This window comes from Alligator mississippiensis, chromosome 2 (assembly GCF_030867095.1).
Source record: "Alligator mississippiensis isolate rAllMis1 chromosome 2, rAllMis1, whole genome shotgun sequence".
In the NCBI taxonomy this organism is placed as follows: Eukaryota; Metazoa; Chordata; order Crocodylia; family Alligatoridae; genus Alligator; species Alligator mississippiensis.
Window position 1 is genome coordinate 128,005,794 of NC_081825.1, and position 22,400 is coordinate 128,028,193.

Genomic DNA, 22,400 nt, shown 5'->3' on the forward strand with positions numbered 1-22,400 from the left:
GCCACCTTTGCCTATGTTAGTACTTTGTTTTGCAAACAGGTCCAACTGAACCAGTGGGTCTTCTCCTAGGTGAAGGTATCCCTCAACTCAGATACAGATGGCAAAATAATTATTATATCAAGATTCTCAATTGCTTCCAGTAGAAGACAAAAGACACAGAAGAAATTATTTGGGGCTGATTAGAAGGAGACTGTGTTGCACATACCTTGACGTCAGTAATTTGAGAAGAAAACATCACCCTACTATAGAGCCAGCACGTACACCATTATGAGTCCATAAGAGTTTACTATTGACATTAAGGATAGTGAGATCTGGCCCTATTTGTCTGCTACATATTATATTATATTATATTATATTATATTATATTATATTATATTATAACATGACAAATATCATTTGTTGTCACAGAGATTTCTTAAAATTGAGGATTCCAAGTTTATTTCAAGACTGGGCTATTCCAGTAAGGACATACTAAGTATTCTAATGTTTGTAAGTAGCCATGTCCCTTACAAAGCCACCTAAAACTTTACCTTAAGATAACAAGGGCAAAGAAACCTCTTCCAAAAGCCTCCATAATATGTTGCATGTCAAGTAAAGTCCAGGATCTCTGGATAATTGACTTCAGTCTAAATGAATCCAAGATCACGCCCAGTCCAATACATTATGCAATGCACCATAGTTTGAACACAAGCTAATGTCAGAGGGAATTATGTGTTTTTAATTAAAGTGGCTACATCTTTGAATGATGCAAAAACAAAGTTTAAGCTATATGGCTATAATTTTTCCTTAATACACAGCTTTAAAAAGAAACATGAATAACATTTGATACATGTGACTTATATAATGTATACATAAAATCAGAAGATAAATATAAATGTTTGAATAAAAAACAGAAAATAACATGATATATTTGTATTGTGTTTATCCTTCAAAAATGTTATTACTTTATAATAGAAGCCATAGGGTGTTAAATTTATATCTGTATATCTATATAGAGAGAGAGATATAGATATATATAGATATGGATATAGAGAGAGAGAGAGATATGGAGAGAGAGAAAGAGAGAAAGGCATAATTTCTCCCACCCACCCCAAGAGTTTTTGTCTGATCAGGTGCTATAGCTGTTAGTGGCATTTTGTAACTGACCCAATTTCAGACACACATTTGCAGTTTTAAAATTAGTTCAACAGTTTGTGTATTTTTCATATTGTTCATTGGATACAACACTCAACAGAAGTACTCAGGCCTAGAACCCTCACTTTTGAAGGTCAGCTGGGAATCCATGCTTGATCTAGAACAAAGGAGAAGTCTTTCTGATTCTTCAGTGTCCCTTCGGGTCCAGAGCTCTCCTCCTGCACCTACCGAGCGGGGCTTAAGAGAGAGTGTTTCAAATTTGATATAGGTTTCTTTTGCAAGGTCAGCTTCTCTGGAAGCTTTTGGTTTCCTGTGAAGTTTTAGAACTTTATAGAGTAAGAAAAATATCAAAGGTAAAACAATCAAGCAGGATGCACTGCTTGCCACCACCGAAATAGAAAACTCAAAACTGCTTTCATCATTTATTCCATCAGTGGAAAAAATAATGCATTGATCTTTTTTAGGTGGGACTCCCTTGGGACAAACACATGCCATATACTGAGTACTAGGCTGCAAACCATCTATTGTGACTTTGTTTTTGCTGGGATCCGTACTCAAAGGCAGCATGTCTTTCTCACCATACTTTGAGTACAGCACTGTCATTGCAGAGTTACTTGTGGCATTGACAATTTTCCAAGTTAAGGTCACACTTCCATCAGTTTCACTAAACACTCTTAGGTTCTTTACGGTAACATCTTTTTCCTCCAGGGCTGCTGCATTCAGTGAAGTCTCTGCTTTTTTGCTTACATCCCCAGCCTGCGTTTTGTTTCCATTTGTCACTATTGTTGAATTCTTCTTTCCATCAGGCATAGACTTGGATTGTTTTCTGTCAGTTATCTTGGCACTTGTAGGTCTATCAGTGGTAGCCAATATAGTGGTTGTTGATGATGCAGGTAAGGTAGTGGTTGATTTTTCATGTTCCTGTTGCACTTGCTCCTGCGCCTTGTTCTGTTGCGCTTGCTCCTGCGTATTGTCCACTTCAAACTTCCTCAAATATTTTAGAGGTGACACGGCTGTGGTTACAACACCAACCACAGTGACAGTAACAGCAGCTTCTGACATTCCTGCTAAATTTTTGGCTTTACATCTGTATTCCCCTGCATCCTTGTATGAAATTCCTGTCAAGCTTATTATGGACCATCTGACACCTTCTCCTGGTGTTTCTTGAATTACTAAAGGAACATAAAATGCATATCATAAAGAATCATAACAGTAAACTGAGAACAAAGAAAAGGCTATCACACTACTTTATCTACACTTTTGTTATATTAGAAAGGAATCATCTAAATTGCATATATCTCTTTAAAGCATATGAACTGTGCAATTTGCATGATATTATTGAAAAAATAGCTTAGAAAGGTTAAAAAATAGAATTAAACCTTCAAATAAATAATAAGAATACTTCCACCATTCAACTAGATAAAACAGAACAGTATAAATAGATACTTTTTAAAGTTATTTGGGAGCCTGACTAGCACTGCCTTTGAGCTCAATTCCAATTGATTTTCATTGAAACACAGGATTTTGCTTACTGAGTCTCTTTAGTGCTCTTGAAGATTGTATCCATTAGATTTTGTGCTTATGTCAAAATGTAACTGCTAACTACTTGGGGTTAGCAAGAAAAGAATTCCAAGGAAAAACATCGTCCTCAGAAATACATTGCGCTAGAAGCAGCTGTCTGAGATGACTTGTTGAACTAAATGGAGCGTTTATGTAATACAAGAATAATTATGCTCATAACTTAATCCTAGAAACACTGTACGTTATTCCACAAAAGAAGTCAAAGCCCAAATGGGCAATGGAAATCAAACTGCCTTCTTCCACCAGATCAGAACAGTCATGTTGCCGGGGTACTGCAAAGAAGCTTGTGCTACCAATGCTGACTCTGTGTCATGGACAGAGAACCCGCTCCAAAACTGTCACTCTAGAATCTTTAACACAAGCCACTTTAAAAATAAAAGGAGAAAAATTAGATAAATAATTAATAAATTGATATCTACTTCCATTATGTAAGATTTTATTGTTAGCAATATAGTCATTATTAGAAGTTCATAGAGCAAAGAATGGTGACTATAAATAACAAAGCAATTGTAATGCATTACACCTTGACCCTAGAGGCTTCAGTGTTCTTACTGTCTATGTATTCAGTACTCATTATTGTGAGCAGCAAGGAATAAGAAGAATAAAGATACACTGGATTTTGTACACAACTCTCCCACGCACCACACCCCTAACCCTGAGCTTCGGTGCTTGAATCTTCTGGTACAATATATACAATCAACAAAATACTTTTCAGCTTTTAAAACAAATGACAAAACAAGTTCCATTTCCAGGCGTTCTTAGTCATCATAAATTTTATACAAAAACTTACTCTTGTCTCCCAGTTCTAAGCTACTTTATCTCATCCTCATACCTGAAGGTAGTTCTTACACACACTGACTCTAGTGCTACCTACTGGCAGCCTCCAATATTACTATTGGAGATAACTGTAGCTATTTATTTCCATTATTATGCTTCCCCTGTTTAAAGGGATTTAAAAGACTTTAAAATTAAAGGTGAAAAAATTTCTCAAAATGTAATATGTATATTATATTATGTCATATATAATACGTGTATGTATATATGTATATGTATACACACACACTAAAGTTTTAATAAGATTTCAGATTTCATCTCTTTCATAAACAGAGCACTTTGTTAATTAGCAAAATTCTCAACGATTAGTAAATAATAGGAGTGTGCGAAATGGGCCATATTTGATTTGGATTTGGCCCAAATCAGGGAGAGTGATTTGATTCATTGAGTTGGATCACTGTCCCCATTCGATTCAGCCGAATCCAAATCTGAAGATTTGATGCTGATTCAGAGAATCACCGATTTGGCCATAGATACAGCTTTAAATGTATTTTATACATACCTCAAAGTACCAGGCATGGCTCATGAATGCTGTGATGGTGTGGTGGGGTGGATGGAGCATCCCACAGAAGTGGGGGGGGCCCCCCGCGTGCTCGGCTATGGACCCAGAGGTGGACTGGAAGTACTCCCGGGTCCACTGCTGAGCGTACGGGGGGGGGCCCTCGTACCCTCCCAGCTCAGTGATTGGCCACAGGGGGACCCTGGGTGCCCCTCCAGACCCAGGAGGCACCAGTCACCAAGCTGGGGGGGGGGCACGGGAGCCCCCCATGCACTCCCCGGCAGACCTGGAAGTGGACTGCCAGTGCTTCTGGTCCACTTCTGGGTCTGCTGCTGAGCGCACTAGAAGCTTCCCCACCCACACATACACACACACACACACACACACACACACACACTCCTATGGGATGCTCCATCCACCCCAGCATCTCAGCATTTATGACCCGCCTGGTACTTTGAGGTATGTAGAAAAAACATTTAAAGCTGTGTCTATGTCCAAAACGTCGAATCTTTCCGAATCTCTCCAAATCGATTCAGAGGGTTCCGATTCAATTCAGAGAGATTGAAAGGTCTCCTGATTTGATTTGGATTCAGAGATTTGGCCACCGAAAGGGGCCAAATCTCTGCCAAATTGAGTCAGTGACCAAAGCTTCGCACAGCCCTGCTAAATAATGGCAGTGGCAGAAATTATGTCAGACAATCAGTGGCAATAAATGGCATTCATAACAAAAATATTAATTAAAATGTTATACCATACAAAGCTTAATAAAAGTTGCTGGTTTTAAATCGTTCAATGATCGCTATACTGGCTTTATTAACTTTTACTTAGTCTCCAAAATGAGCCAAAACTTAAATTGCAAGGTCACATTAACCTTTTCAATTCTGGGATCCTGGTTTTGAATAGTTCTATAAAATTCTGGTTTGGAACATCTCCAGATTGGCTTATCTATTCAGTTATAAATTAACTCTAATGCACCACACATGAAATTCTATCCCAAATTACTGGAAATTTCATAATAAGTGCATGTTGCAATTTTTGCACCATTCAAAAAACCATTTCTATGGACAAGATGTCAATTCTTCTAGACCCCCATATTATTTAGTAAAAATTGTTAAATACCTGTATAGTTCACTGGCAAATTGTCAGACCTGGTCCAGGTAAGCTGTGGCGTTGGGTACCCAGTGGCATCACAGCGTAGCAGAACGTTGCTTCCAAGAGGTGATGTGATTTTTGTTGCTGAAGTCATTATGGATGGTTTAAGACACTGTTCCAGTTCTGCTCTCTGGAACAAGATACCTGCCAAATTCTCAGGTCCACTACATGCCACAAGAGGATCAAGAAGTATAACCAAGGTGTCCATTATTTTGGAAAATTCAATTAACTTTGAAATTCGACAGTCACAAAACCATGGGTTGTCCTGCAAACCTTAAGCAGAAAAAACATGATTTTATATTCAGACAGTGAGACAAGAATGCATATATGATTATTACCAAACATTAATAGAGAGGGTTGTGAGATTCTTTGAAGGTCTTTTATTTATTTGAGGTTTTTTTCTCCCTTTAAAACTGTTTTTTTTGTTTTGTTTTGTTTTGTTTTGTTTTTTGTAAGGAGAAAGGTTACAGCTGCTGTTTAATGTCTGATAAACTAGATACTTTCCCCGCAGCTGCTTGTTGAAAAAATGATAGACAAGTTGGTATCTCCTATGCTAAAGCAGGCCAACACATCTTTTTTATTTTAGGAACAATTACTGGTAATAAAGTGTTAAATAAGATAGTACAGTATCTCAGCTGCATCTAGCTTTTCATCAGAGCCTTCAGGGTCTATCTTTCAGACTATACTAACATCTAAGTCTTCCTTTTCCCTTCCTCTGCTCTTAGCACTTCATTGAGTATTTATTTATTTATTTATTAGCAGGGATCCCGGTTTTCTGTTTAAAAATTGCAAATTTTCTAATAAAAATCCAATGTTCTCTGAATTAAAACCCCCAAATCTGTGTTTTTCTCCAATTAAAATGAAATGTCATTATATATTAGTGTGAGTGTACACACACACACACAATGCCATTATAGATATTATGTGTGTGTATATCAATTTAATACAGTTATTGATATATTCACAATTTTAAAGCAATTTGGAAGCCTACCAGTGCCTCAATCATTATAATAAAATAAATTCTAAATACCTATATATTTGGGCATTTGATTTCGGTTTTTTTAATCATGGAAAATCAGAACTCCTCCTGTCACCTTCACTCACCAGGACATAGATCCAACTGTGCCTGTCCCCTCTGCTGCTTTGTGGCACTGAGCAGCCCTGATATGCTGGTTCCCTGCCCCTGCCCATGCCGTTGTCCCTTAATCCCAAGCCACAGCCCCCTGGCCCTGCCAGTGCCTCCACTCCCAACCCACAGCACTGTACACACAACCTCCCCCTGGCCATGCTGGTGCCCCTCACTCCTGACCTGATGCCCCCTGGCCCCACCGGTGCTCTGCACTCCAGACCCACAGTCCCCTGCCTCCCTGGTGCCCCTCACTACCAAGCCACAGCCCCCTCAGCCCTGACAGTGCCCCTCACTCCCAATACACACCCCCTAATCCCCCATCCCTGCCAGGGGAGGGCTCCAGCTGCCCCTTCCCTTGCCCTGCCCAGCCCTGTACAAACTCACAGGATGGTGGTCAGCCTCACAGTGGGGATAGCCTTCAGCATGAGATGCATGCAGTGCACTTCATGCAAACCACAGGCAATGGCTGTGGCACCACACATGCTTCATATGAAGCCAAGCACAACTCTAGCCCCACCATGCTGCAGGCAGCAGGAGCAGGGTGAGGGGCTCCAGGCCCCATCCTGCCCAGGCCAGAGTGCAGAGGCTTTGACTCTTGCAGGCAGCAGCAGAGCAAGTCTGGCTCTGGCACAGGCTGAAGGAAGGAGGGGAAGCCTGTGGCACCCTGCACCCTGGGTTGGGCTCCTGTACCATGCCAAGCAGTATAGGCATGCTCTCCCCCCCCCACCCCAGCTGCATCTGCCAGCTGCCCCACTCCTGCCCCTGCCACTGAAAGCACTGGCACCAGCCCTGGTGCTGCCAGACCAGCCATGTAGCTCCCTGCTGCCCCCAAAGGACATCCCTCCCCCTTTCCCCACTGGAGAAGCAGGCACCTGCAGGCAGGCCCTGCTGGCAGTGGTGGTACAGAGCTGGGCTCACTGGTGGCACCAAGTGGTGCATCAGATCCCTGGCTCTGTCACAGCCCCAGCACCTGGACATCTTCCACCAGCACCAGCAGGTACCCGTCCCCCTTCACACATCCATCCCCTCCACACACAGCTGCCATACACACACACATGCCCCACACACCCCCACAGCCCCTGCCCCCTGGATAGTCCCCAAGCCCTGGCCCCCAACCCCTGCCCCCGATAGATTTAGCTGCCAGGGCTGTTCCTTCCACCCTGCCTTGTTATATTACGCACTTGCACATGGCACTCCCTGCCTCCATTTGCTCGCCCCCGGTCCCCCTAGCCCCAAGCAACTCCTTGCAGACTAGAAGGCTGCCAGCCTGCAAGAGGAATCCCATGGTTTCCTACATTGTTCACCTTTAATGGGGAAAATGCTTGGTTTTCTCAAATTAGAAAATACTCTTTTTTCCACATCAGATGGAAAACCCAAATCCCTGTTTATTAGATTTAAGGCTGAAGTTACACGTTACATTTAGACCATACTAGGGGCAATTAAAATATGACCATTCAAACTTTAAGGCTTGTTAACTTCTGCTAAGTTCCCTTTTTGTATTTCAAAGGTGCACCGCTTCAGGCAAGGGTTAACTCTGGCCATGCTTGTGTTAAGGCAGGGGTGGGCAAAATGTGGCCTGGGGGCCAGATGCGGCCCACCAGGCCATTCTATCTGGCCCGCAGGGCCCCTAAAAAATTTAGAACATTAATATTAACTTGCCCTGGGCTGCCTGTCATGCGGCCCTTGATGGCTTGCCGAAAATCAGTAAGCGGCCCTCTGCCCAAAAAAATTGCCCACCCCTGTGTTAAGGTAACTTCAATCTGCTCCACAGAGATAAAATGAGCAGTTTACAGTCTCTTGGGATGTACCACTCCCAGCCACTTTTCCCCACCCAGAGTTAGGATGGAGCCCAGGTGTCCTGGTTCTTAGCTATGGCCCTGCTTGCCAGCCCTCTTGTGGCAAGTCAGAGCTGTGCAGGCAAGAAGAGGTATTAACCCTTAATGTGTGACTACTCACAGCACTTTCTAAATTTAACACTGCTTAACATTCCACATATTTAGTATGATCAAAGTGTAACTTGTAATTTCACCCTTAGATTGACATAACTCCCTTCCCAAAAAAAGGCTCAGGGCAATTTATGAAAGGCAAATAACTTATAAAAGCAGATAAAATCTTAAATATGATAGGCAAGGGATATAACTGACTCCTCAAACAATACTCCAACTCAACCTGCCCAAATAAAAAGACTTGTGGTTCTTCCAGAAGATGTCTTGGCTTCTGGCTAGCCACAACAGGGACAGAATTCAAGATCAGGGAAGCTACTACCGAGAACAACCTCCTGTGTTTTCACCAAGTGAACTTGGCACAATGATGGTGCTTGCAGGCACTAGTTCTCAGCTGACATTAGGAATCACTAATGTTCTATCAGTGGAACATTAAAGAGAAGGCAGTCCATGAGGTATGTAGGATCCAGATCTTTTGCAGTTTCCAGAGTATGAAGTTTTCTAGTTTGTTCTTTCCTGCCATGCAATTTTTTCGGTGCTTGAACTGTCGTTGGAAAGGGTTGGGGTTTTAAATCAATGAAGTTTAGATTTGGATTTAAATTTTCCCAGTGTTCTGGGATTTTCAGATCCGGGATTTTACTTCAATGTTTTAAAAACAATTTTGGAGAAAGGAGAAAAGTCATAAATATAAAGAGCCCTGACCCTCTCCAATACAGTATTTGCATTTTATTCTAACAACTGAGGGGACTTATTTTTCTTGGTAAATTTGTTTTTAGGTGAATCACAATGAACACTGTATACTAGCACAAGTCCAGATCCTCAGCTGGTATAAACCAGCACAATTCTAATGACTTTATACCAGCCAGGGGGTATGACCAATCCAATATTGTATTCATGCCTTTAAATATTTTCTGATTTGACTTAAGGTGTTTGCATACCTCTCATCATCAACAGTTCTTTCCTTTCAAATAACAACAGTAAATAGATCTATTCCAAGATGAGATATGAACTTGGACATCAATACTCTGATAATAAGTAAGTTAGAAATGCATAGACATAAATAAAGCTGAAACTTTGTAAGGAGGGTCTGCATATATTGGATATGTTGATTTGTTTACCAAAGAAATTATAATAATTACATCCAGTTGGAAAGAGAAAGGAAAAAAAAGGCTGAAATAACTGTTGGTTGTACCTCATGATGCAAAACAATACTTTTGCTTTAGAAATAATTAAAGGTTGAAAATTATTTTATTGTAATAACACTTAATTTTCCCATTTTTAATATTTCATTTGTTTCTAATCTCTTCATACCATTGGGGAAAAACACTTGTAATGTAGAAATACCCAAATAATTAACAATACTTTCTTTTATCACCTGACAAAACAAGTAATTTTAAGCATGAGGTGATTGGTTAAAAGAGTGGTAACATCTTGTTAATCCCATGATTTAAAATACTTGACCTGAGGAGATTCCCTGACTATGAGTTTATGAGATCACAATCCAATTTTACTCCTTCCAGGCACACGAATCATTTTCAAATCTATTCACTAATTATTGCCCACAAGACCAGTACTATGTGAATCCAAGAAAGCTGGTTCAACTACTGTATTCAAAGAAGTCTCCAATATTTTTGCACATGCAGGCAGCTCACTAGAGTGATCAGGTTGTATGAGATATTTAAGACTTCCTTGCAAGTTAAACAGAATGGTAATATCAACAAGTTTTTTGCTAATGCAGGTTACCTTTTCAGCTGTGTCCTTGAGATAGAGAGATGATCAGTGTCTTAGCCTATCTCACACTATTTTTGGTATGTGTATATTTCTGTCATACATAAAATTAAAAACTGAACTGCCTTCCCCTTCAGACTGACAGCATACCAGTGTCCCAAAGCTCATTCACTGTGAAAAATTTATGTCGGTGGTTCCAAGTACTGTGCCCATATATATGCAATGAAAAGATGTTGGGAATAGCATTCAGGTGAAGATGATGAGGGTATAACTGATTTACTTACCAACTTTTAAAAAAACAACAACTCCATTTCTCATCTTTTGAAATACTTTTGTATTGTTGACTCTGGACAGTTTTAACTCTTGAAGTATTTAACTACAATAAATAGAATCTTATTTATAGAGTAGAAATAGAAATGTGTGAATTCTGCAAAGTCTTATTCATGGGAGCAGTTCACCAAAAGAATTCAATAGAGTTCTTCATGTCAATAACGACTGGCAGGGTTAGGCCCTTTGATTATTCATTACCATAACTGAGTGAACAAAATTAATCTATAGTTGCACACACACACACACAAATTGTTCTATTGAAAACTATGTTAAGAGAAAGTTAAGGTTGCAGGATTAACAGTTTAAGAGTCAGGTGCTCCTACTGTTAAGGCTCCATGTATACATGAGCTTCTTAACACAAATTCATTCCTTACAGATCTGTCTGTGACTAGGATAATACTTCTTACTAGGTCAATGAAGTGTGTGACATATTAATGCCACTCAGTAGGGGGTGGGGGCAGGGACCACATACACACCCAACATCCTACTTGCAAATCAGGTCAGTGCTATATTTTTCTGTACAGAGAATTAATTTTATATTATCTACTTAATGTCCCCAGCCCCTTTGCATGTTCTGGAGGACACCTACCAAGAGTCATGGCAAGACTGTCAATTAAACCAATTTAGGTTTGCCTACTGGCTGCTTTCTACTGAATTATCAGCTCCTACAGCATTCAGAAAGGCAAGTATTCCAGACTGAGAGAAGAAACAGTGTTTCTCCTGATGGAATGTCCCATCATTTTACTTGAATTCTGAGATATTCTCTTCCCATATAAAATGGTCAATGTGTTAGATCAGGGGTGTCAAAGATACAGCCTGCAGCTGGATTTGGCCCATGGAGCACTATGATCCAGGCCACAGTGCTGCCTGTGACTGGCTCCATGTGCCACATGCTGCATGAACCATATCTTTGACACTTGTGTATTAGACACACAAAAAGAAAGAACTTAATGAAATGAGCTGTAATAGCACAAAGCTAAGAATCTCTTGGGAATGTGTTATTTCAGTTGCATTTTTTTTGTATCAGGACTATTTCCTTCTCTGTTTTACAATGATGTAACCCCTAGCAATCTTTGCAAAACTGTTTACCAGCATAAGAGATGTAAACTTGAAGATGTATGCTAATTAACAAGAGGGCATTTAAACTACTCTTACTAACCTGTTGAGCTCACTACTACCAGAGATGACTAATACCACTTAAAAAAATGGATTTGGTCCTTCTCTGCAGTACTGCAGCCTAACCAATCATTCCCCATACATTTCAAACATATCATTCCCCATACATTTCTTTGAGAGAGTCCAAAGAAGAGGCACCCATGTGATCAGGGACTTAAAAGGTAAGCCATACGAGGAAAGGATGAGGGATCTAGGACTCTTCATCCTGAGGGAAAAAAGGCTGAGATGGGACCTGGTAGCAGCTTACCGCTACGCTCGGTGAACAACTGTTCACCAGAGCACCCAAGGGGAAAACCAGGAGTAATGGCCAAAAACTCCTGAAAGATCGATTCAGGCTCAACGTTAGGAAAAACTTCTTCACAGTCAGGGAGACCAGAATCTGGAATAAGCTCCCTCCAGAGATGGTGCAATCACCTACCCTGGAAATCTTCAAGAGGAGACTGGACAGCCACCTTGCTGGGGTCCCCTGACCCATAGTTATCTTTCCTGCTTGGTGCAGGCAGCTAGACCTGATGATCTTCCAAGGTCCCTTCTGTATTTGTGCATACAATTATTCTGTTCACAGTACAGGACTTTGCACTTGTCCTTGCTGAATTTCCCTAAATAGCAGGATTTCTTCTTGTTCCTCCCTGAAATCCTAGTTTACCCAAGTCATTTTGGATCCTGGCTTCATGTTCCAGAGTGTCTGTAACTGCACTCAACTGTAACTCATTCACAAATTTGCGAAGTGTGTATTCAGTCACATCATCCGAATCATAATGAACTTAAATCAATGTACTAGTCATGTGTCTGTTCCCCTAGTCAACTAATCCCAGGGTAACCATTTGCTTAATACAAATAAGTTTTCACACCTCTTACCACTTGGACACTGTAATAGAACCTACCACAGAGAGCCAGCTTGGGACTAATGGCTATGTGCAAATTCCCTAATATAGAGAAACCTTCACACCTTTACCTTGGTGTGAAATCTGGGGTAAATTACTCCACAGTAATTGTGTGATGTAATATGCCTGCACCTTGAGAATGAGATGTCCATAACATGAAGAGTTTACAATCCAAATGGACTGAGAAATAAAGCGAGTAACTTAGAAAGGAAAGGAAATCAAAGATGATGTTGGCAATAGCAAGATCCCATCATTATTTAAGATGACCTTGAAGACAGCTTGGTCCCAAGTCACTTGGAAGCATTGGTTTTGATAAAACCCAAGACCTTGCACTCTCCCTTTCACATTAAACATACTGAAAGTGGGGACAGATAGCGCTCTGAAATCCAGCACTTCCCTTTCTCCTTTAAGCATGGCTGCTAATGGACTGTCTGGAGTGAGATTCATATGTACAAGACAAGTCAGTCCAAATTTCTCTTCTTTGCTCCCATGGCACTCAGTTCAGTTTCAGGTGGCAGAAAGGGTGCCTGCACTGGAACAGGTTACCTAGGACATTAGTGAAATTTCTGTCAAACCTACAAGTTGTGAAGCCAAACAAATATTGGTCAGGGTGGTCTAAGTATACTTGATCCTGCCTCAGAACTGTCAGAATGGTCTAAAAATCCCTTCCACCCTGAATTTCTACAATTCTATTCTTCACTCTTGGGTATGGGAAAAGACCACATTGAACAGTTTCTCTTTAGTTCCCTATCCCAGCCCCCAAAACTCCTCAGTAAGCAAAAGAAATTCACTGGGGTGGTGTTTTACATACCTTGTCATCCTCACATCTACCAAGCAGTAATTACGCAACATCATGGACATGAGAGGAATGCTAAAGCAATGGGTCTGAAAGACTGCACCTAGGTATCATGGTGGTAGAAGTAATAAATGCTACTACTGAACTTCAATGGGGAGGGGAGTATGATCCTGTCATGGAACCATAACAGCCCAACAGTACTTATTAAACTTCAGAGGAAGAGAATATTTTCTTGTTCAGATTTATGATTTATTGCATAACAATCCTAACTTGTCATCATTGTGATGCACTCAAGATAAATGGTTTTGGCAGTGAATAGAAACTAAGTCAATCATTTGCAGTTAAATTAGGCAAAGGTACATTAGTGACTGTATATTCTACAAAGAAATCACCTCTTTACTTTCAGGGTGCTTTCACTCTTGCATACAAATCTTTATTATCTGCAACCTTCTCTTCTTTGGAAGTCCTCACACCATCATGGAACTATGACATAATTGAAATAACAGAGACTTGGTGAGCTAGCTCGCATGACTGGAGCACAATTTTTTTTGGCTTCTTCACAACCTGTAGGTTTGACAGGAATTCCACTAATGTCCTTAGGTAACCTGTTCCCACAAGTTGGGTATAAAATGTTCAGGAAAGACAGGAAGGGGAGAAGAAGAAAAGCTTTATATAAAAGAGCTTTTTGATTACTCAAAGCTCCAGTATGAAACTGGAGACAGGCCTGTTGATACTCTGTGGGTTAAGGTCAGAAGAGAGAGCAACAAGGGTGATGTTATGGTGGCTGTCTGGTATAGACCACCAGACCAGGAGGCAGTGGTGGATGAGGCTTTCTTCAAACAGCTAGCAGAATTTTTCCAATAACAGGCCCTGGTTCTCAGGGGGACTTCAATCACCCTGACATCTGCTAGGACAACAACACAGCAGTGCAAAGACAATCCAGGACATTTTTGGAAAGTGTTGGGATCAGCTTCCTGGTGCAAGTACTGGAGAAGCCAACTAGGGACCATGCTTCCCTCACAAACAGGGAAAAATTGGTGGGGAATGTAGTAGTGGATGGTAACTTGGGCAGCAGCAACCATGAGATGATTGAGTTCAGGATCCCAAGGAAAGGAAGGAGAGCAGCACAGTACAGGCCCTGGACTTCAGAAAAGCAGACTTGAACTCACTCAAGGAACTCATGGTCAGGATCCTCTTGAAAGCCAGTTTGATGCAGGGAGAGGAGTCCAGGACAGCTGGCTGTACTTTAAAGAAACCTTACTGAGGGCACAGGAACAAACCATCCCACAGTGCAGGAACACTAGCAAGTACGGCAGAAGACCAGCTTGGCTTACCTGGAAACTCTTCAGTAAGCTAAAACACAAAAAGGAAGCTTATAAGAAGTGGAAACTTGGACAAACAACTAAGGAGGAGATAAAAGTATTGCTCGGGGGCTCCAGCATGCAGGGATGAAGTCAGGAAAGCCAAAGCACAGCTGGAGTTGCAGCTAGCAAGGGATGTGAGGGGTAACAAGAAGGGTTCCTACAAGTATGTCAGCAACAAGAGGAGGATCAGAGAAAGTGTGGGTCCTTTAACTACTAAATGGGAGAGACAACCTAGTGACAGAGGATGGAGAAACGGCTGAAGTACTCAATGCCTGAATGCTAAGAGAGCTGGCCACTGTGTTTGCAGAGCTTCTGGCCATGATCTTTGAAAATGCTTGGCAATTGGGAGAGGTCCCAGATGACTGGAAAGCAGTAAATATAGAACCCATCTTTAAGAAAGGGAAGAAGAAACATCCAGGGAATTATAGACCGGTCAGCCTCTCCTCAGTCCCTAGAAAAATCATGAAGCGGGTCCTCCTCAAGGAATTAATTTCTAAGCACCCGAATGAGAAAGTGATTGGAAACAGTCAGCATGCATTCACCAAGGACAAGTCATGCTTGACCAACCTGATTGCCTTCTATGGCAAGATGACTGGTTCTGCAGAGGCAGGGAGGCCAGTTCATGTGGTATACCTTGACTTTACAAGGCTTTTGATATGATCTCTCACAAAAGTCTTTCAAGCAAGCTAAGGAAGTATGGGTTGGTTGGATGAATGGACTGTAAGGTGGATAGAAAACCTGCTGTATCATTGGTTTTAGAAGATAGTAGTCAATGGCTCGATGTCTAGTTGGCAGCTGATATCAAGTGGAGTGCCCCCGGGGTTAGTCCTGGGGCCAGTTTTGTTCAATATCTTCATAAATGACCTGGAAGATGGGATGGAGTACACCCTCAGCAAATCTGCAGGTGACATGAAGCTGAGGAGAGTAGTAGATGCACTGGAGGGTAGGGCTAGGATTCAGAGAGACCTAGACAAATTGGAGGATTTAACCAAAAGAAATCTCATGAGGTTCAGTAAGGACAAGAGCAAAGTCCTGCACTTAGGATGGAACAATCCCATGCACCAGTACAGGCTGGGGACTGACTGGCTAAGTAGCAGCTCTGCAGAAAAGGACTTTGGGGTTACAGTGGACAATAAGCTAAGTATGAGCCAATAGTGTATTCTTGTTGCAAAGAAGGTTAACGGCATACTGGGCTGCATTGGTAGAAGTTTTGCCAGCAGAATGAAGTAAGTGATTCTGCCCCTCTATTTTGCACCGATAAGGCCACTTCTGGAGTACTGTGTCCAGTTTTGGGCCCCCCACTACAGAAAGGATGTGGACAAACTGAAGAGAGTCCAGCAGGGGGCAACTAAAATGGTGAAGGGGCTGGGGTACATGACTTAGGAGGAGAGGCTGAGGGAACTGGGCTTATTCAGTTAGCCAAAGTGAAGACTGGGGGAGAGGGGGCAGTTAATACCAGCCTTCAACTACCTGATGTATGGCTACAAATAGGATGGAGCTAGACTGATCTCAGTGGTGGCAGATGACAGAACAAGGAGCAATGGTGTCAAGTTGCAGTGAGGGAAGTTTAGGTTAGATATTAGGAAAAACTTTCTCACTAGAAAAGTAGTAAAACACTGGAGCAGGTTACCCAGAGAGGTTGTGGACTCTCCATCCTTGGAGGTTTTCAAGACCTCGCTAGACAAAGCCTTGGCTGGGATGATCTTAGTTTGGGATGGTCCTGCTTTGAGCAGGTGGTTGGACTAGGTGAGCTCCTGAGACCACTTCCAACCCTAATATTCTTTGATTCTGTGATGCTATAAAATACTAATGCATTACTACACATGGTGGTAGAATATTCTCATCTTCAAATGTTAATACTAAAAATATATAAAATTAGTATATATTTTATTTTATATTATTATATTAAAATTAGTATATATTTGCTGGCAGCAATCGGCATAGTACAAGTAGATGATTTACATTTTTAATATGGATCAACCAGTTTATACTATTTTTTTCCATTTGTAAAACAATATTTTGCATATTTTACCACCTTTTACCCTGAGTACTCATTGTATCAGAGTAATGAGTGCTATAAATATGCAAAATATCTAGGGCTCACTAATATCCATGGCCTCAATCCAACATATTCTTATTTATGCAAGTAATTTATTGAGTCTATTCATATGTATATGTGTTTGTGCTCATGTTGCTTATATGGGTTGTAATTCAGTTGTGAATTATTAACCTAAATATGAGTATGTAGGATCAGACTAGTCGTGGAACACAGTAGCTAAATACAACATTTACAGAATGATTTTAAAATAAGAAATAAAAAAGACTCTTTTCAATTACAAGTATAAAGCAGAGATTCCTAAACTGTAATGTATAATGATGCACAGCACTCTTGGTGGTTATCTGTGGAGAGTTGTTCTCATGATACAAGTTCTACCTTAATTCAGCTGCATTAAAAAGACAACTAAAGGTATATAAATACATAGAAAGATAATATCAGGAAAGAAAACAATTGGCATTGTTGCTGCAGGGGTATTCTACAGTTGCTAGTGGGAAGAGATGTACCACAAGACCTGAAACAGGTGGAGGAGTTAGGTGCAATGAAAAGTAAGAGAAAATTAAGGTTGCAGGTTAAGGTTGCAGCTCCTACAGCATTCAGAAAGGCCACAGGACCCTCACTCTAATATGTGCTCTAGATTATGTAAATGTTCAGGAAACTGTGCTACTGGACATTATAGATCAGCAGAATATAATTATGCAAAATAGGAGTTGGCCCCATTAGCCTTATTGTTATGAAAAGTATCTCGGGAGCTTAAGAAATCCAGCTAATGGACGTTACACCAGTGTAAGAGCAGCATGAAAGAAGAATCAGGCACTCAAAGTTCAGGACATTGGCTCAGTGCGCCATCTGGAAGACAACTCCTCCCAGCCCCTGGTCACCATGCAGGGACCCTCATACAAGAGGGAAAAGAACCCTCTACTGGTGCCCTGATACTACGTATCACACTATTTCCATGGAGGCATTCCACTGAAATACTCATCAAAGCTGTCACTACTTTGGGCAACAGTGAAATCACCTGAAGTGGTATGATGCATAAAGCTACACCAAGTACAATGATAAGGGAAATCTCATTATAAATATTTTTTAAAGGCCTTAATGATATTACAAAAGTTTGTGATACTGTTGAAGATTATTTACATCGTGTTGTTTGCAGAAAAAAGAGTGTACCAATATTTATCTAGCTTTTTTATCTAGAGTTAATATATTTTGAAGAGCATAAATTGACACTATAGCTGATTGATAGAATAAATGGTTTGCCCAAGACCACAAAGCAGGCCAGCCGCAGGATTAGAACTGAGATCTCCTGACTTCTAGCCAAGTGTCCTCCAGGTTACAGAACACAACATGCTCATGAACTTACCTATAATGATTCTCTGTGTTGCAAAACGCTCTATGTTCTTGGATGGTGTGGTTTCTGAGAAAGGGGGCCAGACATCCATTAGGTCTGATGGCAAAGTGGTTAGCTTGTTGCTGGATATGTCCAAGTAGGTGAGGTTTTTCAGGTATCTACCAGCCTCAGCTGGAATGCTTGTAAGTTTGTTGTTATGTAAGTCAAGGATCCGTAAGTTGGGCATCTCAGCCAGAGACTCCCAAGGAAAACTCAACAACAAATTACCATCCAGACGTAACTCGTGTAGCCGTTTCAAATTATAAAAACTGCTGACATCAATATTAGCTACACAGTTATAGGTTACCCACAGGTATTTGAGGTCCACCAGATAATAAAAGGCTTCTGTTGGGATCCTTCGTACAACAGTTTTTTCTACTCGAAGCTTTACAGTATCCACAGGAACATTCACAGGGATCTCAAACATATCTGGGTCATTACAAAGCACAGACCTAGCATCAAACAAAAAGAAATCTGTGCTGCATTATCAGAAACTTGCCATTTCAAATACAGAAGTAAATGTTAATACTTTTCTCACCACTAGAACTTCCACAAGAAGATCAGTTATAATAACATCCTTTATGTGAAAGGGTTACAGAGATAAGACTTGGACTTTCTTTCTGAAGTATAAATGAACATAAAATATCAGTGATGATGCCACATGAACTCCAGACTCAGATTCAAGATATTGTGTATATATTGGTGAAGTTTTACTTGTTGAAGCAGGTTGAAGATTACAGAAAAATGTCAAAATCATTTAATTGAGTGCTTAAAATTAAGCTTCCAAATCCACAGCTAGGCACCTATGTAGAAGTGACCTAATTTTCAGGGATCCTTAGCCATTTTCCACTCACACTGACTCGGTAGAGTTGAGCTTTCTAGGACCTCTGAGAACCAAGACATTATCATTTTAGGTGCCTACATATGGAAGCTTTAAGAGTCTTTTGTCTCAGGTTTGAAAGTTTTGGCCAATCATCTTGCCTTTCATTTTCTCTCAATATTTTCCATATAGATTTTGATTTAAAGAAGAATATTCTACATCCATTTTCCTTTCTTCTCACCAGAACATTGTACCAAATATGCAGCAAGTATAAAACCAGCTAAAATTATAACTCCCAAAATGAGCAATAGCACAGTGTGCAGAGCATCTGGGATGAAGTGTTTCTGGGAGATGAAACTGTTCATTTATCACCCAACATCATGACTTTTTCTGTTGGCAAACAATGAAGTTTATTCCAGATTAAAGGAAATTATTGCATTTATTTAAAATAGGATTCCCTTGCCATGGACAACTGGTTTTACAAATACAGTGTTCAAGCTAATAACAGTATTAATTGGAGCAAGTTAGAATGTAATAAGGAGTCTCTTTGTGGAAAAATTGAAGATTTAAATGTGACCAGCTGCTAAATGTAAAACCAATGAGACAAGACACCAATGTTATCTATTATTAACATCAAGGCATGTTATTAATATTATTAACATACTTTACTGTGTAACAGTGATGTTAAAAAATGTCTTCATATTGCTAAAATGCACACATGCTAACAAACGCATACTACACAATTTGTAATGATCATTTGCAAAGTGTGTTAGTCTAACACTTACTAGCCATCTTTTCTCAAATTACAATGCAGAATGGTAATAAAAAAGCATACCTTGTTCCAGTGCCATCACTTCTGCCATGGTAAATGCAAGTGCATTGTGAAGGACAAAAACTGTACACTTCTTCAAAAAAACTAATCATGAGGTATAGAAAGGTCAACAGATACATGATTTCCTCCCACCAAAGTGGATTTGAATAAAATCTAAAAACTTTTATTTCCAGACATTCATGTGCTGTATGCTATGACTGTGAATGCAGACCTCCATTTAGTAATAGCAGATTACAGCAGATTAACCGAGATCTGTGGTTACTTAACCTTCAAATGTATCCTGTAAGGGATCAAGTTAAACCAGCTTGTTTTACATTATGTCAAAGGAACACATTCTAGTTAAAATTATATCTATCATATAATCAAGACTATTTTAACATTCAAATATTCTCAATATAGATTAAATATACAGTGAGATATTGTTTTCCTTCTAAGAAGAATTGTATGGTTTGAGTTAACACCTGCAAAGCACTCCAAGATCCTATAAGGCAATATTTAATAGAAAATTCAACATATCAAGATAGCACTAAACAACATATTCACAAGGGGCACATCAGGTACAGCAGGTACACACATGGTAAAGGAGTACCCTTGCTTAAAGGTTAAAAGTACAAAACTAATAGCAGAACTGCAGAAGGATTTAGAAATTATTTATAAATCCAATGTTTACAGATTTAGCAAAAAAGAAAAAGCATAAATATTTTAACAAAGCCTGCATGCTGAAAACCTTTCTATCAACAAATGAATGTGAATACAACTTCAATATTAATAACACTTCTTTACAATCAAAGAGATCAACTAATTATTGGTGCCATCTACTGATTATCAACTGATAGCACCTAAAAGTCTTGTGAAGTGAAATTCCATTTGAGTTTTAAATATATATTCTTCATTTTTCCTTTAAGCAACAGAACATCTGTTTTTTAGATTCGAGGATTTCAGAGCAATTTACGCACACTACTTTTTAAATTAAGTTTAAGAGTACAACTTTTAGCATTCCAAAAGGGGCTGTGGCATTTAAGACACGCAGAGGAAATGGAAAATGGAAGCATATCTATACACTGGCTTCACTCCACTCTTGAGACAGAAATCTTGAGAGCAGCACCAGGCAGCAACCCACAATATCCTCACTCCCCCAGTTCTAGGTTTGGCACATACAGACCAGAAACGGGTGGGAGGAGCTTTCTTTTTACTGGCAGCCTGAAAAGTGGCTCAGAGCCAGTATAGACAAACTCAAAGTATTCAAGGGGAGTATGTATAAAGTCATTCCAGGTGCACTTCCTATGTTGTATAATCAGCCACAGCAGAGATTTATTCTTAACACCTGAAGAACATCAAGATCAAGTGTACCACCCTCTGCAACCAAATCTCTAAAAAACAAACAAACAAAAACACTCTCCTTCAATCCTGACTAAACTGGTTCCTAGCATTATCAATACTCTACATTCAAAAACCATGAATCAGACCTCAAAATCCTGAGACAGTTTTAGAAGACATGAGGGGGCTTGTGTGGGATTTGTAAAGACATTGAGGGATATTATTTGTTTTCTGGATTTTGAGTCTTGATCACATTAGGATTTTCTCTACAAGGGCTAGAAACTGACTCTTGAGAAATGCACCAAATATCATGAAATTGGTGACAAAATCATGAGCTGGTGATAACTGATTACTATGACTCAATAGATGTTCCTGTCTCAGAGTACTCAGAAACAAATTCTGCAAGATGTTATCCACGTGTGTATTCATAATTTTGACACAAGTAAGAATCAGAATGCTATCATGCCAGAAATTCTGGAAAAATATTTAAAGTTTAAAGGCCAAAATGTAAGTTCCAGTGGAATTCTGAAGACAGAAAATGTCTGTTACTGTTGTTTAATGAAACAAGGTTTGCTTTACTCTCCCTGCCTCCCATCTCACCTTATCCAACCACCTGAGTTATAAAACACAACAAATGCAAAACTCTAGAACTATTGGTTTCAGAGATGATACCTTTTATTAGGCCAACTAAGAAATCACAGAAATATATATTTCTTTGCAACTTTTCAGGCACATGCACCCTTCTTCAGGCTGAGAACAAATCCAAGATGGTAAAAAGAGTCCAGAGGAGAGCCACACGCATGATCAGAGGTCAGGAAAATGGACCTTATCATGAGAGACTGAGAGCCATGGGACTCTTCAGCCTGGAAAAGCACAGCCTTAAGGGTGATCTGGTGGCTGCCTATAAGTTTATAAGGGGTGCTCACCAGGATCTGGGGAAACGTCTGTTCACCAGAGCACCCCAAGGGATGACAAGATTAAATGGTCACAGACTCCTCCAGGACCGTTTCAGGCCAGACATAAGGAAGAACTTCTTTACTGTATGAGCCCCCAAGGTCTGGAATAGACTGCCGCCAGAGGTGGTTCAAGCACCTACTTTGAACACCTTCAAGAAACATTTGGATGTTTATCTTGCTGGGATCCTATGACCCCAGCTGACTTCCTGCTCCTGGGGCAGGGGGCTGGATTCGATGATCTTCTGAGGTCACTTTCAGCCCTAATGTCTATGAAATCTATAAATCCTCTTAGGTAGAAAATAAACTTTGTTTTGAACAGAGGAATTTTGAGTCTAGAAGACTGTTCCCCTGGGTCTGTGAGAGTCTTTTGTGTGAGTTGCTCCTTGATGTGCAGATAAGGCTGTTCTCACCCCTGGAGATGTCAGTTGGCAGGAAGGCAGGGAGGCTCAACAAATCTCTCCTTCTTGTTCAGCAATGAA

The 22,400-nt window shown here is 40.3% G+C and overlaps 1 protein-coding gene across 1 annotated transcript; it reads right to left on the minus strand.

Moving 5' to 3' along the window:
• Positions 1-421: 421 nt before the first annotated feature.
• Positions 422-21,634, minus strand: LRIT3 (leucine rich repeat, Ig-like and transmembrane domains 3). The gene is made up of 4 exons (XM_006264077.3): positions 19,652-21,634; positions 17,970-18,448; positions 5,168-5,473; positions 422-2,306 (listed from the first exon to the last, which is right to left on the minus strand). The coding sequence occupies exons 1-4, from the start codon at positions 19,765-19,767 to the stop codon at positions 1,228-1,230; spliced, it is 1,980 nt and encodes a 659-aa protein (XP_006264139.1). The 5' UTR covers positions 19,768-21,634; the 3' UTR covers positions 422-1,227.
• Between the last annotated feature and the right edge of the window lie 766 nt (positions 21,635-22,400).

Bases quoted from the DNA above. Each gene is read 5' to 3' on its own strand.
- LRIT3 (XM_006264077.3), bottom strand. From the start codon at position 19,767: ATGTATCTGTTGACCTTTCTATACCTCATGATTAGTTTTTTTGAAGAA. The intron at 18,449-19,651 runs GTATGCTTTTTT...GTTTGATGCTAG, and splicing joins AGTGATGGCACTGGAACAAG to GTCTGTGCTTTGTAATGACC. The intron at 2,307-5,167 runs GTATTTAACAAT...ATGTTCCTTTAG, and splicing joins TTTGCCAGTGAACTATACAG to TAATTCAAGAAACACCAGGA.